General features: G+C 46.6%; 1 protein-coding gene and 1 long non-coding RNA gene across 14 annotated transcripts in view; both read right to left on the bottom strand.

Annotated features, from left to right (window-relative positions):
- The window catches only part of RASGEF1B (RasGEF domain family member 1B), a 699288-nt gene that overhangs the window by 163363 nt on the left and 511683 nt on the right, over positions 1 to 24242 (bottom strand). For 2 of the 13 annotated variants that reach the window (XM_084970671.1, XM_084970672.1), the window contains exon 2: positions 10207 to 10271. The exons of the other annotated variants lie outside the window; for them this stretch is intronic. In XM_084970671.1, coding sequence (XP_084826797.1) covers positions 10207 to 10230 — 24 coding nt within the window. In that variant the 5' untranslated portion in view covers positions 10231 to 10271. The remainder of the gene's footprint in view (positions 1 to 10206; positions 10272 to 24242) is intronic. 13 annotated transcript variants of the gene reach the window in all.
- Positions 6452 to 8631, bottom strand: LOC146401106 (uncharacterized). The gene is made up of 2 exons (XR_014813514.1): positions 8570 to 8631; positions 6452 to 6614 (listed from the first exon to the last, which is right to left on the bottom strand). It is a non-coding gene; the product is annotated as an uncharacterized LOC146401106 (long non-coding RNA).

Below are 24242 nucleotides of genomic sequence, written 5' to 3'. Positions count from 1 at the left end.
GTTTGTCTATATAATTGCTGTGGTGTACGTGGCCCAATGACACTCTTAGGCAGCGTCAGAGGACAATGATAAACTGCACCTGATGCACCGCAGTGCCTTTCCCAAGTCAGGAGCTCAGGTAAAACACAGGAAGCAAAGATACTCAAATCGGGTTCCAAAATCACACAAAAATCATCTGTCTGAAACTATATGAGCTTGATCTGTTCAAGCATCTGTGAAGGCTCAAGCTGAGTTTTGGATTCTGAGACTACACAGATAAAATTTCTGTTCTCAGGGATACAATCAGTTAATAGTAGTTAGAGTCTATGCAATGTTAAAATTACAAAAACATGAAAATATCCATCCATCCCTTATACGCAAATGCAACTTTTAAGGGAAAGGGAATAATCATCTGTTGTCACACTTTCAGGCCTTCCTGGGTTTCCCCAAGCGGATGGATTTTCTTGCTCTGAAATCTTTTCTCTCATGACTTTTGGATTCATTTTTCAGCTCTAAACAGAGTAAAGTGGAATTATCTTCATCGTCCATCTCTCCTTGAAGCTGAAAGATTTGCTCAGAGTTACTCTGGCGTTTGTACGACGTGTGCACAGTGAAAACCTTTTCACGCAGTACAGCCCTTGCGTGGGCATCCTGAGTATTTCCACGTCACTAGAGACTGAGGGCAGTTGGCAAGGTCACAGACGGAGCCACAAGCCGTGGACATCAGTCTCCCAGAGAGCAGACAGGTGATACAATGTCAAGTGCAAAGGTTAAGGCAGCCCCACCCTTTGATTATTGGTACTTGAAATTTCTATTCTAGGGAAAGACATTCATTCTGTAATTAATAGTTAGCAAAAAGCTTTCTTTTCCCTGTCTTTTGAGGGCTGCACCGCGGCACATGGAGGTTCCCAGGCTAGGGGTCGAATCACAGATGTAGCTGCTGGCCTACACCGCAGCCACACAGCATGGGATCCAAGCCGAGTCTGCGACCTACATCACAGCTCAGGGCAATGCGGGATCCTCAACCCACAGAGCGAGCCCAGGGATGGAACTCACGCCCTCATCGATACTAGTCAGGTTTGTTAACCACTGAGCCACGAGGGGAACGCCCGCAGAAGCCTGAATGTATGAGATTCCCTGGGAAAGATGGCATGTGGGTTTTAATTCATAAAATAAGGCAGAATGACTGAGGGAATATGATCTCTTAAGGCCAGGTTTTGATAGAGAGCAATGGGGAGTAACTAGTGACTGCAACTGAGAGGGATGCCGTGGGTACCAGATGCCGACCTGTCTCATCACCGTGCCTTGAGGTTCCCTGTCACGGGTTACATGGCACAGTGATTTCTAAGCCAAAAGCAATCCTCCCCATTTAAACTCCAGTTTAATAGGAGAAAATTCCTAAAGAATTTACACAGTGTAGACTCTAAACCTTGTAATTTATATTAGCTATTTAACTGCTGTTATAATTCTCAGGCCCAGGAATGGTGTTTCACGGCAGTAGTTCCGGACCCACCAATACATAAGCTCTTCCCGACGGGAGGAGAGCCCTCTCTGGGCTGGACTTTAGAACCAGTCCAGAGGTGACTCCTAGTGGGACGTGCTCAGGGAGGCGTCTGGCGTGGGGTTCACGGCACAGCCTCGTGCGCTCATTTCACTTTTCAATCCTTAAATCTGCTGTTTGGTTTCCTTTGTTACAGGTGACCTGTTATCCAAACTGCATTCGGACTGAAGGGCACAGCGTCTAGTGTCAGAAGATCTGGGTTGGAGCCTTTTAGCTTCTTGATTCCTCAAAAAGAAAGCAAAGACACTGCTAGTCCATTTTCTGTGCCTGCCTTGACGCCTGGTGGCTTTGTTATGAAAGGCTGATCCGGTCAGACACAGGCATCGGGGCCCTTTTGACGCTGTCTTGACTTCCTCGTGTGATGCAGCCTATGAGCAGGACCCAAAAGCCAGAACATACAGCATCGCACGAACGTTAGTTTCTCTCAAACAAACAAAAGACATGGAATTGACAGTAAAGTTTTGGTAGAGAGGATGCATGCCAATGATATTTTCATCTGAAATTTTACTACAAAACGTGAAAACATAAAAGCATATCTATTTTAGGACACGGAGTCACTGCTGTCCCTTGTCCCTCAGTGGGTCTGGCTTTCCTCCCCCATCTCTCAGGAGACCGTCTGCAGCTTCCCAGACTCTCAGGCCAAGGAGGACAGACGTTTCCCTACCTCCCGTGGGACGGACTGCCTCCTGCTTAGCAACCCGAGGCCCAGTCGAGGCCCGATCCAGGTGGAAACTCCTCCATGCCGCCTCTCAGTCGCTCCTCAAAGGGAGCCGCTGCCCTGACTTCTAAGGCCACCGTTTCCCACACCCTCCCCTGCGCAAAGACCACATGAATACAATCATGGAACTTATGTTTTTGGATCTGCATTCCTGTCCTTAGCATTACGTTGTTGTGGTTCCCCATGGCACTGCGCACGGCGGCAGGGCGCCGACTTTCTGGCTGTGTAGTATTCCATTCTCTGAAGAGACCCCGGTCTGTCCGTTCCACTGCTCACGGGCATTTGTATTATTTCCGTGTGGAGCTTTCATGCACAACATTGCCACGAACATCCTCACCCTTGCCTTTGGGCGCACATACGTGTGTGTCTTCCATGCGGCAGAAGAATCGCTAGATCACAGGCCCCACTCCGTTCCAGGAGACAAGGCCAGAGACGTTCCCAAAGGGGTGTACCAACATGCACTTTACCAAACTTAGACTGCCTTTCAGAAATGCCTGATACTTCTTCCTTTCTTCCTTCCTTCCTTCCTTCCTTTCTTCCTTTTTCTCTCTCTCTCTTTCTTTCTTTCTTTTCCTTCCTTCCTTCCTTCCTTCCTTCCTTTCTTTCTTTCCTTCTTTCTCTCTTTCTTTCTTTCTCTCTTTCTTTCTTCATTTCTTTCTCTCTTTCTTTCTTCATTTCTTTCTTTCTTTCTTTCTTCATTGATTGATTGATTGATTCATTCATTATTGAGGTAACACTGACCTATAACATTACATAACTTTCATTAGCAGTGTCTTTTAATACATTTCTTTTTCTGCTTCTATTAGCTAGAGTCGCTTGCAAATTAGAAAGTCACAAGGAGTTCCTGTCGTGGCTCAGTGGTTAAGGAATCCGACTAGGAACCATGAGGTTGCAGGTTCAATCCCTGGCCTTGCTCAGTGGGTTAAGGATCCGGCATTGTCATGAGCTGTGAGGTAGGTCGCAGATGCGGCTCGGATCCTGAGTTGCTGTGGCTGTGGTGTAGGCCGGCAGCTACAGCTCCGATTCAACCCCTAGCCTGGGAACTTCCGTGTGCCATGGGAAGGGCCCTAGAAAAGACAAAAAGACAAAAAAAAAAAAGAGAAAGTTACAGGTGAAAAACCCCAAGAAGCATGTTACAAATGGAGGAGAGCAAGGAGAAAAGCCCTGAGGCCATTATGTAACCACATCATATGGCCCGCTTCATACGCAGATACCGTGCACATCTTACTGACCACATCATATGCAGATACTGTGCCTAAGTGTTTACACACACACACACACACACACACACACACACACACCTAGATAGATAGCCAGTGATAACCCCAGTGAGTCACCCTTGCTCAATGCTAATACAGCAGGCCCTGGGTTAGGCAAAACCCTGTGGAGTAACTATGGTGAATATTTCTGCAGATTGGGAAATTGACATTTAATAAACTGAAATAGGAGTTCCCGTCGTGGCGCAGTGGTTAACGAATCCAACTAAGAACCATGAGGTTGTGGGTTCGATCCCCGGCCTTGCTCAGTGGGTTAAGGATCCGGCGTTGCTGTGAGCTGTGGTGTGGGTCACAGACGCGGCTTGGATCCCGCGTTGCTGTGGCTCTGGCGTAGGCTGGCGGCTGCAACTCTGATTCAACCCCTAGCCTGGGAACCTCCACATGCCTTGGGAGTGGCCCTAGAAAAGGCAAAACAAAACAAACAAAAAAAACTGAAATACACTGCTTCATATCATCTGTGTATAATGATAGACAAGAATTTGAACCCAAGGCTGAATGTTTCCAAAAACTATGCTGTCCACCCATATGTCACCCGAATACCGCCTCTTTTTTAAAGCCAAGGAAAGTTGTGACTAATGTATGAAGGGTGTTTAGAGCAGACTTCGTTAATGCCACATGACATTGTTTATTTTTTTCCTGTGTCTGTGTACAGCATCCGAGGCAAGGTGGTAGCTGTGCCTTGGAAAGAATGAATGTTCCAGGGAGGGGTGAGTAAGAAACTGTCTGCCCATGTTTTTCAGCTACTAATGCTGCATTCCAGCTCTGCTAATGAATCTTAGGTAATAATGGTAATTCATAGTCATAAATATTAGTGTGTAATGTTTACACCCTAAAACATTACAGGTCAGAATGCTGCTAGGTCCTACAGAGTGATAGGTCCCTGTACCACCTACACTCAAGTCTTTCTTTAAAAGATGCTCCTTTTTTCAGGGGATAGTTCCAAATAAGGAAAAAATAAAATTGTTTTCTGTTATGTTTCATTTTTTACAAATAAACCTTTTTTTTTTTTTAACAACTAAATCGGAATCAGTTCCAAATATTGAACTGATTTAACGTGTAAGAATTTTACGGATTGTAAGACTGAAGTGTTTTGGTTTGTGGGTTGGCTGGCCTTGTTGCTGTTGTTACATTGGTGGTAGCTTTATGATGTTTGATTGGGATTAAGTGTTACTGGTCCATAGCTCCAGATAAATGCCTCAGGGATAACTTATTAAAATAAAGAGGATTCCTTCCTTGGTTAGAATTTCCCTTAATTCTCTTAAATTTCTATTATTGTAAAGCAGAGAGAACATTAAAAGGAACAATTTAAATCGAGTAGATCTGGCACATGCTAAGGGCATTTCTGCATACATAGGTGCAGTTATAAAATCATGTCACATCAAAAGGCAACATTGGAATCCACTTAGAAATTGACAGTAACAATGAACCCTAAGAAGAGACTTCTCTCAGCCAAACAGACAGGGAGAACAGGGCAGAAGGAATAGCCGATTTATTTTTCTCTTGGTTGCTTAGGTAATTACATTGTTTCCTAAACCAACTCTATTTTTGTACACTCTTCCCTAAAAATTACCATCAAGCAGACAAGTTAGAGGATCATCTGCTGCCTGCTGCTTATAATTGACAAGTGACGGCTAGATACAAATTGTGCAATTACTCAGCCTTGAAGAGGAGTGAAAATGGGGCCCTCCACCTCAATGCAAAGCCAGGTTTTGATGCCTGCACCTTCTATTTTTGCCGTTTGGGCTGATGTGTGCACATGGATACCAGCTGCTCTTCCCACCGGGGCCACTGCAGCCTTCGGAATGTGGGCAGCTGGCTCCTTCACACGCGGCACCAGGTGAGCCTGGACACCGTCATGGACTTCATCCTCCATCACATTTATGGGCAGGGAGACACCTTCAATTGTCAGGGAAAGGAAGCTTCCTCTACAAAAGGGCAGACATGCAGCAGATGCAAAGCCCACCTCTGCGACACCAGGAACATATAACCCCCAAGAATAGTATTCAAGCAACACTCTCTTTCTGATCTTCGGTATTCTGAATGGGACAGTTCACTCTTCCCGAGTCTCTCCTCTATTAAATTTACCATCATAAACAAAATGACTTCTGAGTCATAAAAGCATACTTGATAGTTAAAGACAGATTGAAGTCGAATTAAGCTCTTGATGGAGAACAATCCATTTAGGCTCTGAATTTTAAAAAATATCCCTCCAAGAAATGCAGAGGAGGAGATACCACTGCTGGCTTGGAACCTGGTATTTTGGTGCTTCTTGTGCCAATCTAGTGTTTAGTTTCTCTGAGGCACCCTCCCTCTAATTCCTTATTCCAACATATGATTTGAATGGCTTTTCTTAAAGTCTTAGAGAAAGGTAAAAATGCAACTGAAATATGGCAACATAGCCATCAGAGTCTTCTTAATCTTCTACTTTTAACTCCAGGATTTACCCTTTATTTTAGTGTATGCATACAAACGGCAAAAAGAAAGAAAAAGCAAAGTCAACCCACCTTCATTTATCACTACATTTGGTCTATACCTGGATTCACTTTGACCTGGGATGATGAGAACAAAGGACTTTCTGTACCTAACCACCAAATCGCTGAGAGAGGAACAGAAAGCATGACAGAATTCACAGAGGAAGGAAGAGATGTTTTACCAATTTTTATCCAGGAGATTCCCTCTGCTCTTTGACTGAATCTGAACTCCAGTCTCTCTGAAATCTATTTGTTTTGGCTGAAATGTGGAATCTAGCTATGGTCGGTGTTAGTCTTAGCTAAGTAAGGGTTCAGCTTAATAGTAAACCTGTCGTGGATGGAAGGATTCACTTGCTTGGTTGCTTTGTAAAGGCACCATCCACACACTTGAAATGCAGCTCTGAATGGTGTCGAGTTAGTGAAAATCATGAGGCAGGAGCAGGTGTTTATCTGGGCTTGGAATCTGATGTCAGTCCGATGCACGTGCCCTGATGTGGAGGGTCTGAGAATGCCCACACTCTCTGCCAGTGATTTCGATGTGAAAAGAGTCCACACTCAAAGCAGTTCAACCTGCAGCCATGCCCATTTGCTTCCGTCTCCTGAAGTATCTACAAATAAAAATGAAAATGATGGCTGACTTCACTTGGTGAGTCAGAAAGAGAAAGACAAATACTACATGATACCACTTACATCTGGAATCTAATATATGGCACAAATGAACCTACCTACAGAAAAGAAACAAACTCATGGACGTGGTTGCCAAGGGGGAGGAGGAGGGAGTGGGGTGGACTGGGAGTTTGGGGTTAGTAGATGCAAACTAATGCATTTGGAGTGGATAAGCAATGAGATGCTTCTGTAGAGCACAGGGAACTATATCTAATCACTTGCGATGAAACTTGATGGAAGATAATATGAGAAAAAGAATATATATATATTTATGTGTGTGTGTGTGTTTAACTGGGTCACTTTACTGTATGGCAGAAATTGATAGAACATTGAAAATCAACTATAATAAATTTTTTAAAATAAAAATTACAAGAAGGAAGCTATAGCAATCAAGACAGTGTGATACTGGCAAAAGAGTAGGAAAAAAAGAATAGGGAGTCCAGAAACAGATCCACATAAATACACTCGGCTGGTCTCTGACCAAGGAGCAAAGGGCCAACACAATGGAGCAAAGAGAGTCTTTCCAGCAAATGGCGCTGCAACAACAGGACACCCACCTGGGGAAAAGAAAGTGACTCTAGGCACAGACCTAACACCCTTCAGAAAAATTAACTCAAATGGACCTAAATGTGAAATGCCAAACTACAACATTCCTAGAAGATAATATAGAAGAACACTTTGGATATGCTGATGACATTTAATTTTTGTTATTTTATTTTATTTTATTTTAATGGCTACACCCATGGCATACGGAATTCCTGGGCCAGGGACTGAATCTTAGCTGTGATAATGTGGGAATGTGGGACCCTTTAACCCACTGTGTGTGACAGGGGATCAAACCTGCACCTCCACAGCGACCCAAGCCACTGCAGTCGGATTCTGAACCCACTCTGCCACAGAGGGAACTCTGACGACTTTTTAGACATAGCACAAAAGGAACCATCAATGAGAGAAGTAATTGATAAGCTAGACTTCATTAAAATTAAAAACTTCTGTTCTGCAAAAGATCATGTCAAGGGAATGAGAAGTCAAGCCACAGACCGGGAGAATACATTTGCAAAGAACATATCTGACAAAGGATTCTAACCTAAGAAATACAAAGAATGCTTACAAATCAACAATAAGAAAACAACCAGTTTAAAAAATGGGCCAAACATCTTAACAGAAAAGTCACCAAAAAAGACATACAGTTGGCAAAAAGATGCTTCACATCATATGCCATTAGAGAAATGCAAAATAAAACAATGAAGAGGGAGTTCCCCTTGTGGGTTTGATCTCTGGCCTTGTTCCGTAGGCTAAGGATCCAGTGTTGCCGTGAGCTTCAGTGTAGGTTGCAGACATTGCTTGGATCAGTGTTGCTGTGGCTGTGGCATAGGTTGGCAGCTGTAGCTCCAATTCAACCCCTAACCTGGGCATTTCCATGTGCCACAGGTGTGGCCCTAAAAAATAAACAAATAATAATGAGATACCATTACACACTTATTAGAATGACCACAATGTCCAGAACGCTGACAAATGCCAAATGCTGGTGAGGATGCGAAGCAGCAGGTATCCTCATTCATTGCTGGTGGAAATGGAAAATGGCACAACCCCTTTGGAAGACAGGCTGGCCGTTTCCTACGAAACTAAACACATCCTTACCATACAATCCAGCAATCATGCTTTTTGGTACCTACCCAAGGGGGCTGAACACTTATGCCCCCACAAACCTGGATGCGGATGTTAACAGCAGCTTTATGCATAACTGCCAAAACTTGGAAGTGACTAAGAGGTCTTTCAGTAGGTAAATGGATAAACTGTGCCACATCCAGACAACAGAATATCACGCAGTGCTAAAAGGAAAGGAGCTTTGAAGCCATGAAAGGACATGAAGGAAATTTAAATGCATCTTACTTACTAAGTGAAAGAAGCCAATCTGAAAAGGCTACAGGCTCTCCGATTCCAACTCGATGCTACTCTGGAAAAGGCAAAGCTACTGAGTCAGTAAAAAGATCACTGGTTGCCAAGAAGTAAGGAAGGGGTGAACAGGCAGACCACAGAGGATTTTCAGGGCGGTGAAAGCCCTCTGTGTGGTACCACATGTTGATGGATACACGATATCATGTTCTTATACACCAAGAATGAGCCCTTAGGTAAACTATGGACTTGGGCGATTATGACGTGTCAGCATAGGTTCATCAATTGCCTGCTTGTACAATCACTTTCTGCAAACATTTCTCATGGAGGAGCAGGGTGAATTTACGACAACTGGGCTTGTTTGAGACTATGCATAACTCCTCCCGCCAAGCCTGAGAATTAGAGGTCAGTGACCAAGCTGTTATGATGGAATTTCCTTCATAATAGGATAAAAAGCCAGAATCTGTTGTTTTTAGAAGATAGTGAGCTCTTGCTTTTCCTGCTTAATGGGGCCTTGGAGGTCAGGTCCAAGTAGACATCCCTGTGTTCGGAAAGATGGATTCTGCGGGAACAATGTCACATTCACAGGAGATGAAAAACTCCCTCTCCATGAAGGGAAAAGAGAATGAGCACTGACAGTGCTGGTTAGATAAACAAATTTTCACAACAGGCCTCAGAGACTTTGTGTGTGTGTGTGTGTGTGTGTGTGTGTGTGTGTGTGTGTGTCTCCACCCACGGCTTATCGGAGTTCCCAGGCCAGGGATTGAATCCAAGCTGCAGTTTTGACCTATGCTGCAACTGCAGCAATGCCAACGCCAGATCCTTTAACCCAAGGCACCAGGTTTGGGAAGGCACCCACACCTCCACAACAGGCTGAGCCACTGCAGTCAGATTCTTAACCCATGTACCATAGTGGGAACCTCAAGAGAGAGCGCCTTGATCCAGTCACGTGAATGGGTCTGTGACTGCTTGCTGCCATCCCTGTGTGATTTTTTCCCCTTAATTTACTGAAAAAAAAACAAAAAACAAAAAAAAAACTTGGCTTCAAGTGTTGTTCTTACGTATGCAATATAGTTATGTAATTATAATTATTTAGTTCTAGGCCTGTATTTCAAACTTTTTTAAACCAAACAACCCCAAAGTCAATTCTTTGTCCCCCAAGAGCTTTTTCTGTTAAATATGAGTGATGCCCCACAGCACTGGTCACTGGCTATGACAGAGACGAGCACGCTTACTCAACTGGTACTCCTCTCCCCCCGGATATATGGACCGTCTTCCCCAGTCCCTTGAGATCATGCTGGAGAAAGAAGCAAGCTCGGAGCAAACCTGAGCAGAGTCATAAATTGTGCTTGTTCCCCTTCTTCCTGCAGTGGCAGACCCTGAAGTGTCACGTTGAGGTGTTGGTGGCAAAGGCTGGTGGAGATATTGTGAGCCTGGGTGCCTGAGTGACTCTGTGGAGCAGAACCTCTGGCTACTCTGCACTGCCTGTGCTGTGTTGAGTTAAGCTAAATGGGGGGCTAATTTGTCGTTACAGCATCATGCAACCTATACTGATTAATATACTGGTAAACCCACTGAGATATATTTATGCCCAATAGAGAGGAAAATCCTCTCATTAATACAGAAATGTATACATGCCTCATCAATGTTTCCAAGGAACATTCAGATAGTTGCTGCCTTGTGGATGTGATCTCTCTTCTTTCCTGTGCAAGTAACACAGATAAATGATGGAATTCATTAATTTATTCAGCAAGTTGTTTTTGAGCAAGATACTTTCTGGATGCTGCAAATAGAACACTGAACAAAACAGAGGGCATTCCCCACTCTCACAGAGCTCAGACCCCATGGCTTTTAGGTTCTAGGGGAGAAATAAAGACATGTGAAACAGATAGTATTTGAGAAAGGTAATAGTTCTATTAGCAAAAATAAGCAGGGAAGGGATAAGGCACATCAAGGGTAAGGAAGAGTTGCCATATTCCCAGTATTTATGATGATGCCCGGAACCAAGTTACATCTTCAATGAATGAAGGCCAGCACTTTGGCACATACTACCTATATATATATATTTTTTTTTTCCTTGTCTTTTTGTCTTTTCTAGGACTGCTCCCACGGCATATGGAGGTTCCCAGGCTAGGGGTCTAATCGGAGCTGTAGCCGGCCTACACCACAGCCACAGCAACACGGGATCTGAGCCGCGACTGAGACCTACACCATGGCTCACGGCAACACCAGATGCTTAACTGACTGAGCGAGGCCAGGGATTGAACCTGAAACCTCACGGTTCCTAGTCGGATTCGTTAACCACTGTGCCACGACGGGAACTCCCACCTATATTTTAATGAACCTTCAGCTTCCCTTCAGCTCATCTTGGCCCGCCCGGTACGTCTCTTTGTCTATGGCCTTGAGGACGTGTCCTATTTCTTCCATTGCCCAATGAAGTAGGAATGGCTGGTCCTAATCTGAAAAGAAATAGATTAGCTTCCCTTGGAGATGCACCTTAAACTTCTCAGATTGCTCATTGCTTTCTATTCCCAACTGGACTTCGTTGAAATTTGCCGAATATTGGTTTCATTTTCCCCTCACGAGCCCACTCTTGCCTCTCCGTACTTAGTGATGATATTTAAACTCCCGTGTTAACTCTCAATTCCTCCTCAAAGACTCATCTCATTCCCGGAATCAGAGATGTCACCTGAGGTCTGCTCCCCTACACTGTCTTTTGAGGGAAAGTTCCCACCCCGGCCTCAGCGTCTATGCCACTACATTGTATACAGCACAACCCCTTTGATTTCCCTCATCCTACCGTCCAGGCTTCGGGTACCCAAGAAAACGATGAGCATTTGAGCTAAATAAGCTAAGCCTTTGGAGTTCCTGTCACGGCGCAGCAGAAATGAATCTGACTAGGGACCATGAGGTTGAGGGTTCGATCCTTGGCCTCGCTCAGTGGGTTAAGGATCCAGCATTGCCACAAGCTTTGGCATAGGTTGCAGATGTGGCTCAAATCTGGTGTTGCTGTGGCTATGACACAGACTATCAGCTGCAGCTTTCATTTGACCCCTAGCCTGGGAATATCCATATGCTGCAGGTGCAAGTGTTTAAAAAAAAAAAAAAAAAAAAAGTTAAAGAACTAGCCCAGGTTCAGACAACAAATAAATGGTTACTTCAGAATATAGGTACCAATCTTCTGATTCCAAGTTCTGTGTTCCCAACTGCACTCACTTGATTTTAGCAACAAAAGACTTTAGCAAAGGCTAAGGAAAACTCGAGTTCAAATAAAGCAACAGAAACAATCTCCCCTCTTTCTTCAAGTTTCCCTTCCACCACTTGCAGGACTCACAGAAATTCTCCACATGATTCTAGGCTCTCATTTGCCACCTGAACAAGTAGTGGTAGGCTCTTTTTTATGAAGAATCTTGCTAATGGCAACAGCGCAGTCCCTCCCAGAGCGGTGATCCTGAAAAGAGGAGGTATGCCCCAAACCACACGAACATACTGACACACATTTACACGTATGTCAATACGAGTCAGAAACATAAGATAGCCATACCCTAAAAAGTTCACCCTGATTATATTCTGGGAGATGAGTGAGCTTCTTAAATCTTCTTTTCTTACTGCCTTTTCCCTGTTCCAAACTGTATACAATGTACTACTTCGCAATTTTTAAAAAGTTAACGAATGACGGGAAGAGAGAAAATAGAGTCTCTGAAATTCCTTTTTCCCTTCACCTTCTCTATTCCACTGTCTCATAGGAGTATGCAAACCTGCTTCCCCAAACTCTTCTTGGGGTTGGGCCCAAATAAACTCCCTTCTCATTACTGTTGTAGTCTTTCATTTAGGGCTGCTACACACTTCTGAAAACCTATAAATGCCCTGGCAATAGCAAGATAAATAGTATTCTCTCTTTGTCCTCAAGAAATTTGCATCTGGGGTGCAAAACTAATGCATGGGCTTTCATTATACACCTAAGTATCACGACCTAAGAAGGAAGCAACCCCATTCTCCACTTCTCATCTCGAGAAACGTGTCTTCACGGCTCCATTTATCTTTAGCTTGAAAGAGGCTACCCCTGGCAGCGGCTACGGCTACATCCTGGAAATGTGGCCCAAATCGCTCTAGAAACAGCAGGTAATATGTATGGAAAGAAACAGATAAAATCAGCAGTGGATGACTAGACTTACACTTTCGGCTTTAAGGAGGTGATCTTAGCATTTATTGTTCACACCTTTGAGATATTTTGAGAATGAAAAGAGGTGGCAGTAATGGTTACCCTGGGACAAAAGACATAAACCTTAAACCTTCCAAGAAAACTGGGATGTATGTTCACCTTCACAAGGGGTTAAGGAAGGGAGTCATGACTTTTTTCCCCCATGAGATGACTTCGCAGGAAATCTAGGGTATTCACGCAGATCTTTCTCGTTCGGCTTTGTGACAATGCTGAAATAATTTCCACGCGTGGGGTCCGCGCCGTTCCACATACGGACTGTCTCCTGTCTTACGAGTTTCTGCCTCATTTACCCCCGGACATTTCCACCAGCTCCACTTCCCGGGAGCCTCGCCGTCTCCCACCTGCACCCTAGGACATTCTGCCCAGGAATTTGTTCCCCTAGGTCTTTTGTCTCTGCAGCTACTCTTCCAACAGGACAGCTGCTGGGCTTCCCTCTGCCTCCTTGGTGTGATGGCAGAGGCAGACCCAGCAGCACCACAGCAGCAAAGGCAAAGGGCTCCCAGGAGCTCGCTGGTGGGTGAAGAGCCGCGGCTGGGGCTTCGCAGCTGGTACGGATTCCTCCCGGTTGCTGTGAATGTGATTTAGGGGCAAAATGAGGGAGCCCTGTCGTGTTCACCACATGCAGGCTTCCTGGGTGCAGGATTTTCACTCGGCAGATGAACACAGACAGACGTACATCTCCCTCAGTGATGAAATATTAAACATGACAGGTGTGCTACCCATCAGGAAAGCTGCATCCTAAATGCTCATGCAACCCACGAGGGCTTCCCCACTCCGCTTCTCCCGCCTGGCTGGGTTCTGGGGGCTGAGGTTCCTCCTGCAGCTCGTTCAGGTGTTCAGTTCCGGGAGTCACGGGCAACCGTATCTTTGGGAAGATAATTTAAAGGTGTGTGGCTTTAAATTAAGAATCCATTAAGATAATAAAATGTTTTCCTCGAGTTTATTGTTATTCTGCCTAAGGGATCCGTGGGGGACACGGGATAAAAACTATGAGGAGAAAGATTCCCGTCGCTATGGAAACAGATTCATTTATTTTTATGGGCTGCTTTCTAATTCCTCTCCCTCGGCAAAGCTCCCACTAACTTCTGATGCTAGGAGATTATGCTCACTCCGAGGACATTTTGCTGCTTCGCGTTGCAGTTCTGGTTTGTTTGGGGAGGGGGGTTGTAGAGGAGGGCTTGCTGAAGAGCTAAGATGAGTACAAACATCTTTCCAAAGCGCTGACTCCAAGACAGAAGAGACAGCTGATTGGAGTGAGGAAGCCGTATTCAGAATTCACTACCAGTAGAGGGAAATAAAGCCCCCTAAGAGTTACCAGCCTGGCATTAACCTTTGAAAATGCAGAACACACACACAGCGAGCAGAGCTCAAGAAGCATAACTCCTGCATGAAATTCTATCCGTTGGCTATGTTCAGCCTGGAACTTATCAATATATCAACTGATCAATACATGCCTAGATCGTATCACAAAGGGAAAGTTTTAGGAACCACTATTTCTTTCATGTCAATTTTTTTAACTTTTTTTTTTGTGTGGTCTTTTTAGGGACGCATCCACGGCATATGGAGGTTCCCAGGCTAGGGGTCGAATCGGAGTTGTAGCCACCAGCCTATACCACAGCCACAGCCACGCCAGATCCAAGCTGTTTCTGTGACCTACACCACAGCTCATGGCAACACCAGATCCTTAACCCACTGAACGAGGCCAGGGATGGAACCCGCCACCTCATGGATACTAGTCGGGTTCATTACCACTGAGCCACAATGGGAACTCCTATTTCTAACTTCTCGGGTTATACTATTTGCGGAGTTTATAGTCTTTAGTGGCATGCCAGATTCTACCTCTTATGAGCGGTATTTTTGTGGGTAAATCACAGGGTGTCGGCTTTCCCTTTTGGTAAAATGGCAATAATGATATACAGCAGCTTCCAAGAACAAAGGAACCCCGTGACTGATATTGGCTATTATGCTGAACTTTCCCTGTGAAAAATGTCGGGGATATAAATCGCATCTGCTTTTGGAGATGTTCATTTAGAGGCCCAGCCACTCGGTGTGCTGTGCGACCCCACACACTGTGCGGACGGTCCACCGCAGATCTTTCTCCCAGAATCTGGTCAAGGCTCTGGAATGCAGACCAGAACAGCACCTGCAGAACTGTTGGAAAGACTGGTGAAGCAATCGATCCATCAAGTCTGACTGCACACCTGCCACTCCCCTTTCAGGCGACTCAGGGGTGACCCATCGGTCCTGGAAAGCTACTGGAGCCAAGCCAGTGGAATCATGAGTCAGCAGGTTGGGGTTCAGGTACAGTTCAAAGCAATGTGTGTGTGTGTGTCTGGCAGAGGGTGTGGGTGTATGAAGGTGGTGGGTGTGCTGAAACGTTCCCCTGGGTGTGGCAAAATGGTCTGCGTGTAACCTTTAGCGCAGAAATGAGGCTATTTTAAGGCCGGGCTCCAACATACCTGAACGTCGCGGCTTCACTTTGCCGCCGCTTTGACATCAGGGGACACCGGGTGTTCGGACCAACGTCTTCATCATTACGTTTGACGTGTTCTGTGCTTATTTTGGGGCGAATATGCACACAGCCCTTCAGGGGCCTGTTTATCCCCGGCTTACCCACCTCACATCCAAGGGACTCTAAAGGATCCTGAAAGCAGGATGCAGAGCTGGGTAAAAATATGTACAAGAGAAGACCCGACAGGTAGACCTCGGCTGGAAGACTACACGCTGTAACACTGTATATTCCCAGGGCACATTTTCCCCAGCAGGGCAGGGGAGGAGATGTGCATTTCAGGTTTGGGTGAAAGCACTGGTATCATTCTGCATTAGAAAGAAAAGCTTAGAGATATGCATATAATAGAAATACCAAACAACAACACAAAATCGTCCTTTCAGGTCAATGACCGTTTACTGCGAGATACACGCGAGGTGCTCAGTGGAAGCCCCTTGCTCACAACGACATCAGAGTCTAGGGCAGGGTGCAGACAAAAACAATGAGTCACTGAAAAGAGGAAGGGGAAGGAGATGCCTAAGGTGATGCTAAGATTCTTCCCTGAGTGACGAGCAAGAAATACAGGAGCATATGAGCAATGACGTATTTTTCCAACTATTACAAAAGCAGCATGTGCTCTGTCCTCCTGGCCGCTGTCCAGCCCAGGGAAACAATACCTCTCAGTCTGCTGAATATCCTTCCTCTGTTTCCTCGTGTCCACCCAGCACACAAACACACACACACATACAGGGCTTCTCTATATTTGTTTCGTTTGTACCATAATTAGATGATATTATATATATTACTTTGCAAGTTGCTTCTTGACTTCAGAATACAGCACGGACATCTTTTCACGTCAAATAGCTGCAGAATGGCTATAACTCACTGTCGCCCATCCTCCCCTGATAGGCCTTCAGGTTGTTGCCAAGTTACCACCACTAAAAACAATAAACATCCATATATATATATGTACACACACACTCTTAAATAGAGATATGCTTTGGTTTAAATAAGAGAATCCCAAAATGGAATGGCTGGGTTAAATGGTGTATATACTTTTAGGAGCAACCGAGTCTTCTGGATTTCTTTTCAAAGAATGTAAAGCAATTTTTGCTCTCTGAGCAATAGAAGGTCATTCTTAGTGATGATGAGCAGTTGCAGGATTGGGGGCCTGGGTGGTGCAGGGGAAAGAGGGGACCAGAGTTTAGTCGGATTGCTGGCTATTTAGTCCAAGATGCCCGTTGGGGTGTGTGTGGTGATACCCAGCAGCGATGAGATGATCAGCTCTGAAGGGAAGGATCTAAGGTGGGCGAGGACTTTAGGGTGGATGGAGCTGCTCTAGGGAAGAGGATGGAGCAGAGAAGCGGGGTGACTACAGATCCTACGGCAGTTCCCCCTTCACGGAGCTGAGTGGAAAAAGTAGCAGTTCGCAAAGGAGGCTAAGGATGTGTTGAGACGTAGGAGAGAAACAGAAAGAGCGGGCTCAGGGACACAAGAGGAAGAGGCCGTTCGGGAAGCAGGGTGTGGACCACGTGCCCAGGGCTGAGGGAGACCCTGCACCACAGTGACCTGGATGCTGTCTTATTCCTTAGAGCTGGGCACAGAAATGGGAATTCCAGCTTCCCGGTTCTCTAAAAAAAATCTCATCTGTGTCACCTCTAGGGAATAGAGAGCTACAGATACATGGAATAACCTTCTTCCAAAAAACATTCCACGGCACCAAAGTGACTGGTAAAGCTGCCGAGTTGGAAAATGGACGCGTTTGAGTTTCATCTCATATCCCCTCCCTCTGCCCTTTTTTGTGAAAGAAGTGCCGGCAATCACAGCATCAAAGGCCCTAAATCATCCACTGCGCAGAAGAGCAGCCTCTAAATTACCAAGAGCTGATTACACCCGTGCTGACAGACACAGGCTGCGGAGCCCACATCTCCCTCTCATCAGCTTCTCCCCTGCTCGATGGAAACGGGGTCCTTGCCTGCCTGTCACCCACAGTCCCCCTGGTGACAAGCCCTAAGCCTGCCTGTGCAGCACGGCACTAATTATCCATCTCATAGGCCTCCCGACACTGTCCTACCGTCACAGGGGGTGGGGACGGGGATCCAGGACTGAAAGTGACCTGGACAGAAATGGGCTCGCTTCCGTCCACATTGCAAATACTTAACCTCCAACCTCCGGGAACACTCACAACCCCCGCCTCTACCCACGCTTTTCCTGCACGCAGTGATGACTGCCCAGGTTCACGGAGTTGCCCACGTGGGGGACACTTCAGACACGTGCCCAGAACGTGTGTCAAGGAGAGCGAGCTTCCCGACTCCGACCTCGTGGAGTCGGGCGAGGCCGTCGAGGTATCAAACGCTGCTCCCGACGGGTTTTCAGGAGGCTGGGAGTTTGCACACCAGGGATAAAAGCTCCCCCGGGAACTGCAGATTCGATTTGACTTCCAGCAGTCACGCTTGCCTCTGGAGACGGCAAGGACTTGCAAGGACTTGAGCGGAAGGGGGAAAAACGCACCGAGCGCATCACAGGGCCTGGAAGCGCATGTGGACGGACAGAAGGAAAGGGCACCGGGGCCTGGCGGGGGCGAGCTCTGCCCTCGGGCAGAGCAGGAACGGGCCCTTGGCTCCTGATCCGGAGGACCTATTTCTGAGTACGGGCTTCCTGTGTGAGTCAGACTGAATGTGGCCCCGGGTTTTACAAAACAAAGTTTGGATACGCGTACCCCACGTGGGGGCAGTTCTTTGATCCAGGGCTCTTTCAATCCTTTCTGCTCGATGCCGAGCGGCCCTAAAGGAAAAGAAGAGCTTCCCAGGTCACTTCCCCTGCAGCCTGGCCGCGCTCTCATCCCGTTGGGTTTTCTTGGCAAAGAAAGTCCAGCTTTCCTCCTCCCCACACACCCACCCCGACGTGCCTGAGGCCTTTGGCTCACGCTTTCTTGGGCCACACGGCTCAACCCGGGTGACAGAGGAGCTGCCTCTCTAAGAATGAGGACGTGAAAGGGCTGCGGGGAGAGGGGCTGGCACCAGCAGCAGGGATGGAACCAGCACCTCCTCAGACAGACCTGAGTTCAAACTCCTTCTCCGCCACTTCCCAAGGTGCGTGACGCGGGCGAGGGGCCTCTGGTCGCTCTGTGTAAAATGCGGGGTAACACCCACGTCGGAGGACGGCAAACGTTACAGAGAAAGCAAGACACGAACCCACACGCGACACGGTGATGTCCCGAGCACACAGGAGGCACCATCGCAAGATAATGACTAGGTGGAGGATCTACGTAACCCGATAAAAATGCACCGGAGTCACTGACTTCTGAGTAATGGACTGGTTTTCTTTAGGGTCGAATGCCAAGAGCATTACTCAGGAAATGTTTCTTTTCTACTGTTTTTCTCATAAAACGATAGCTTCCCCCCCCCCATCAAGTCACTTGGAGGTTTTGGGGAGGTGGGAACCCCATTGGATGCAGGCTGGGTTTTTGTTTATTTTTTAATTTTTTTTTCTTTTTATGGCTGCACCTGCAGCATATGGAAATTCCCAGGCTAGGGGTCGAACTGAGCTACAGCTGCCAGCCTTCGCCACAGCCACAGCAATGCGGGATCTGAGGCGTGTCTGTGACATACACCACAGCTCACAGCAACAGGCGGATCCTTGACCCACTGAGCAGGGCCTGGGATTGAACCTGTGTCCTCACGGATGCTAGTTGGGCTTGTAACCTGCTGAGTCACGGTGGGAACTCCAGGGTTTTGGTTTAGCTGCAATAAGGTCAGGGGAAATGAGTGGCTCAGGAAGCCGTTTCTAATTCCTCATGTGGCTCAGGAAGTCCAGGCCATGTCACGACAGTCTGTCCCATTTGTCCCAAGGTCCTGCTGCAGGACCATAGATTCCCGCCCCTCTCTCCTGGAGACCCCTGCCTCCATATGTGCCAGCGCTGGGCCCCAGCCACGCTCTGCTCATGCTCCCCACTTAGAGCTGGCCTGGCAGAGGGTCCCAGTCAAGACGGCTAGTCACGACAGAGGGCTGGGCGCAGGGGGTCGTGCCCACCAGGGCCACGCTTAGAATACCAAGAGCTGGAGGCTTGGGTGCAAGTCTCCCTCTCCACACGCCCCACACATCTGTGTGACACCCGATCTGTGCCAGGCCCAGAGCCAGGCATCGGGAATGGAGTGTCAATCAAGCCATGTCCCTTAGTGTCCAGGAAGGGCTGTAGACTGAAAATTGCACTGATGACCTTGCCAGAATTGCCCACGACTCAGGAAACAGAGGGTGCACGGAGCTGAGGCCCCAACCCAAAGTGGGGAAAGTCGCCACGGCTTCCCCGAGGACGTGAGACTGGAAGCCAGGTAGGAGTCACCCAGGCCTCGGAGGCTGGGATGAGGATGAGGAAGGAAGAAGGCAGCACGTAGGGTGAGCCAACTGGCAGGGGAGCAAAGACAGGGTCTGTCGGCCAGGAGACAAAGGCTGGGGAAGCAGCGCAGCTCGGTGGATCCGAGGACGTGGCTTTGTAAGTGCACAGGAGGGGGAAGAAATTCCAGCTCTTCCCTGTTCCCTCTGTGTGACTCTGAGCCAATGATCTAAGCCTCCCAACGTCGCGTGTCATTTCTGTGGAGCGGATGATAGCCTCCTCCTCCTGCGATGGCCGCAGTACCAAAATAAAACAATATGTAAAAATGCATCCAGCATCTTCCCTGATACCAAGTCAGCCCTCAGCAAATGCTAGTGGTTATTAATATCCTGCCTCATATGGCAGGAAAGAGACTGTGGAGGGAAGATGGCTCAGCTGAGTCAGGATACAGGGAGCGCAAGGAGGGAAATGAGGACCGCAGACCCTGGCGATGCTGTAACGGCATCAGACCTTCCTGCGACCGCCCCTTGATGGCTGTCAGCCCAGGATGCAGACAGCACTCCACTCAAAAGTCCATGGATGAGACTCAGGCTCGGGTGAATGGAGCAGCTTCTCAGGGCAGGGGTTCTGGTCACATTCCGGGTGGGAAAGTCCTTCGTGGTACACTCGGTCCCTTACGTCACGGGACTTTTCGCACCTCTTGTCCCGTGCACTTATCCCAGCAGTCCCCTCGGTCTCTCTTCTAAACATCCTCCAGGCTAAACGGTCCACCGTTGAGAACGAGCGCTTAACCATGAGTATTTTGAATCTGAAAGCATCTCTCAGCCTCTCAACCAAGGAAGATTGGAAGCTCTTAGCCTTGAAAAGGTTGGGGTCTAGAGAAGGATCTAGAACTTCAGAGGAACAGGCTCGACTGAGGATAAGAGCTTCGGGATTTGCATCCACGTCACAAGTTAAATTGACAAGTACACAAGTGTTCACAGAAAACTCCAAATTAAATATTCATGCTGCTTCTACCTTTCTAGCCTCTACTCACCTATAAGGAAGAGACACCCTCAGGAAGGCTACTAAGTTCTCGTGTCCCATGGAGAGCAGACCAGTGCAATGTGTCTGGTGAGCCCCCGCAGAGAATGAAGCAGGAGCTGGCACAAAGTATGTGACTGGAATAATTATAGCTGTCTTTCCGAACTGTCAGCAAATTAGTTCCTTAGGCTACGGCATTCGCCCCAGTGTTCTGTGATAACCTACGTGGGAAAAGAATCTGAAACAGAATGGATGTGGGCATGTGCGGAACTGAATCACTCTGTTGTGCAGCAGACGTTATCACAACCTCGTAAATCAACTATACTTCAATAAAACGTGAAAAAACAAACAAACGAAAAATTAAAAAGAGTTATCCAGGCAGTGGCTTCAGAGAAAACAAAACCTAGCCTTCATTCCTCCCATCATCTGACAAAAATGAGTCAAGGCTCATCACACTCTGTTAGGCTTTGAAGTGCTGCGACTGGATGCGTTAAACTTCACGGCCCCTCGGGGCCACCCTGCTCCCCCTGCAAGGACGAGATAAAATACCGGCGCGAGTGTCACTAGGGAGATGATCCCTGAGGGTCCAGGCCAGGGGACGGATGGGTAGCTACCAAGCTCCATTCCTCAATCACTTTCCACTGTCCATTCTGGCTCTAAAGGACCCTCTGCTCTGTGAGTCGGAGGTCCCGAGACCACAACCGAGGAGCAGCTTGAAGGCCGGGAGATCATCTGTCCCCTTGAGGATACAAATTCACGCTGCCCCAGGGCCCGCTGCACCGTCTGCCTCGCACACTCGGCAGGCAGACCGGCCGTGAAAGGCAGCCCATATGCTGCCTCCGCATCAATAGAGAATGGCTCTGGCTGGGCCGCCTGTCTGCCCCTTTTCAGCTCTGCTCCTCATCCTTCAGCGGAACAAATGAGGACGACACCCAGAGGGGAGACACTCAGTCCTTCTGTTCCCCAACTCCCAGCCACGTGAGCTCTGCTGTTAAACAAGGTTGCTGTGTTCTACCTTCAGGGCAGAGACACAACGCGCATTTTCAAAAGGATTTTTGAGGTATTTGGGGTAGATAAACAAGACTGCTAGAGGTCTACTGAAAACCCGCAGTGCTGAACAGAAAGAAGGGCTTAGGCCTGGTTACCCAGCCACAAAACCTACTGCTGGTCCTGCCGGGAAATGCATCCCGGCAGGAAGGCTGAGGGGTGTCTGGGAAAATGTGGGACAGTTAACGGGGTGTGCACCACGGCTGTGACCTCGAGCCAAACCGCCACGGTTTGCTTTTTTTCTTTGCTTCCTTGGAAAAGTAGGAGAAAAAAAAAAAAAGCAGTAATAATTTTCCCACCACTAATTTCTTCTGTGAAATACAAAATAAAATCTAAAGCCAATCTATCACATTTTTAAAAGGCAAAGGGAGATAAAATAGTGCAATGGCATAAAGCACATCTAGCAAAGGAGAGCGCTAGCAGCATGTCCTATGAGATCTCCCAAACTTGGACTGTCTTCACATTTAAAAGATGAGGCAGCATAATGCTGGACACAGAAATTCTTGACAAGGGTGCCAATGGAGAAAGAACGGTCTTTTAAACAAATGGTCCCTGTCCATCGGCAAAAAAGTAAAGTTGAACTTCTTCCTCACACCGTAGATAAAGATTAACTCTAAATATAAACTCTGAATGTGCTGTAATTAAGACCTATATGTAAAAACTAAAATATGACACACATGAAACAAAACAGAAACAGACTGAGGGACACAGAGAACAGACCTGGGGCTGTCAAGTGGTGGTGGGGGGTAGGAAGTGGGATGGACGGGGGAGTTTGGGGTTGGGAGATGCAAATATTACATTTAAAATGGATAAGCGATGAGGTCCTACGGTACAGCACAGGGAACTATATCCCATCTCCTGAGATAGACCATGGTAGAAGACAGCATGAGAAAAAGAATGTATACATATACATTGTATATATACGTATGACTGGGTGACTATGCTGTTCAGCAGAAATTGACACAACACTGCAAATCGACTGTACTCTAAGGAAAAAAAACTTTTAGAAGAAAGCATAGGAGTTAATCTTCATGACTTCGGGTAAAGCAACGTCTTCTCAGACACAATATCCCAAGGAACAAAGGTAAAACCAGATAAACTGGACTTCATCAAAGTTGAAGAACTTTGCGCTTCAAAAGGTACCACCAAGAAAGTGAAGAACTGAACCACAGAATGGGAGAAAATATTTGCAAATTAAACATCTGATAAAGGATTTGCATTCAGAACACATAAAGAACTAGCGCAATTCAACAGTAAAAAGACAAATAATCCAATTTAAAACGAGGTGTAGAATTTCAACAGACAATTCTCCAAAGATTTACCAACGGCTGTTGCTGACATCAGGTTCTCAAGATGATTATTTTTTAAAAATTCTTTTCTTCTATAGTTTATCACAGGATATTGGAAATAGTTCCCTTTGCTATACAGTAGGGCCTTGTCGTTTATCTCACCTATATATACTAGTTTGCATCTGCTCGTCCCAAACTCCCACTAGATCCCTCCCCTACTTCCTCTCCCCCTTGGCAACCACCGGTCTGTTCTCTATGTCTGTGGGTCTATTTCTGTTTCATAGATAAGTTCATTTTGTCGTATATTTTAGATCCCACATTCAATGTTATCATACAGCATTGGTCTTTCTCTGACTTACTTCACTCAGTAGGATACTCTCTAGGTCCATTCATGTTGCTGCAAATGGCATTATTTCATTCCCTTTTATGGCTGAGTAGTATTTCATTGTATAAATGCACCACACCTTAATCCATTCATCTGCCAAGGACATTTAGGTTGTTTCCATGTCTTGCCTATTGAAATAGTGCTTCAATGAACATGTAGGTGCATTTGTCTTTTTGAATTACAGTTTTGTCCAGATATATGCCCAGGAGTGGGATTACTGGATCATATGGCAATTCCATTTTCAGTTTTTTGAGGAACCTCCATACTGTTCTCCAGAGCGGCTGCACCAACTTACCTTCCCACCAACAGTGCAGGAGGGTTTGCTTTTCTCCACACCCTCTCCAGCATTTGCTATTTGCAGATTTTTAAATGACGGCCATTCTGGCCAGTGTGAAGTGGTACCTCATCGTGGCTTTGACGTATATTTCCCTAATTATTAGTGATGCCGAGCTTCAAGATGACTCTTTAGTGTGTCTCTGGGGTCTTCCCTGTCCTTCCATTCCCACAACCATGATGCTGGCCTGATGCTTGAATAGATAACTCATGCCAGAATTTCCCTTTGAATTTCTGATTGGACTCATTGCCGTGAACGCCACCATCTTCCCAATCCATTTGTCCACTGCCGGCTTCCTCTTTCTAACAGACAACCTTATTTCTTTATTCTGTTTCTCCATCACTTAAGAACCTGCAATGCCTACGGAACCAAATCCAAATTCCTCAGCTTGGAATGTGTGGTCTCCATACTAAATCTGGACACACACTACACTCGTTGGGAGGCTTTCAGAATCCTGTTGCTCAGGCCACATTTCATTTCACACCAATTAGGTAAAACTTCTTGGGCATGGGACCCAGGCATCAATATTTTTAAAATCTCTCTTTGGATGATT

The sequence above is a fragment of the Sus scrofa genome, chromosome 8 (assembly GCF_054392235.1).
Source record: "Sus scrofa isolate SSC_HxYL_T2T_F1_AM1 chromosome 8, Sscrofa_HxYL_maternal_Yorkshire_Landrace_v2.0, whole genome shotgun sequence".
Taxonomy (NCBI): Eukaryota; Metazoa; Chordata; class Mammalia; order Artiodactyla; family Suidae; genus Sus; species Sus scrofa.
The sequence above is the reverse complement of the archived record's forward strand: the minus strand, read 5'-3'. Positions and strand labels throughout refer to the sequence as shown.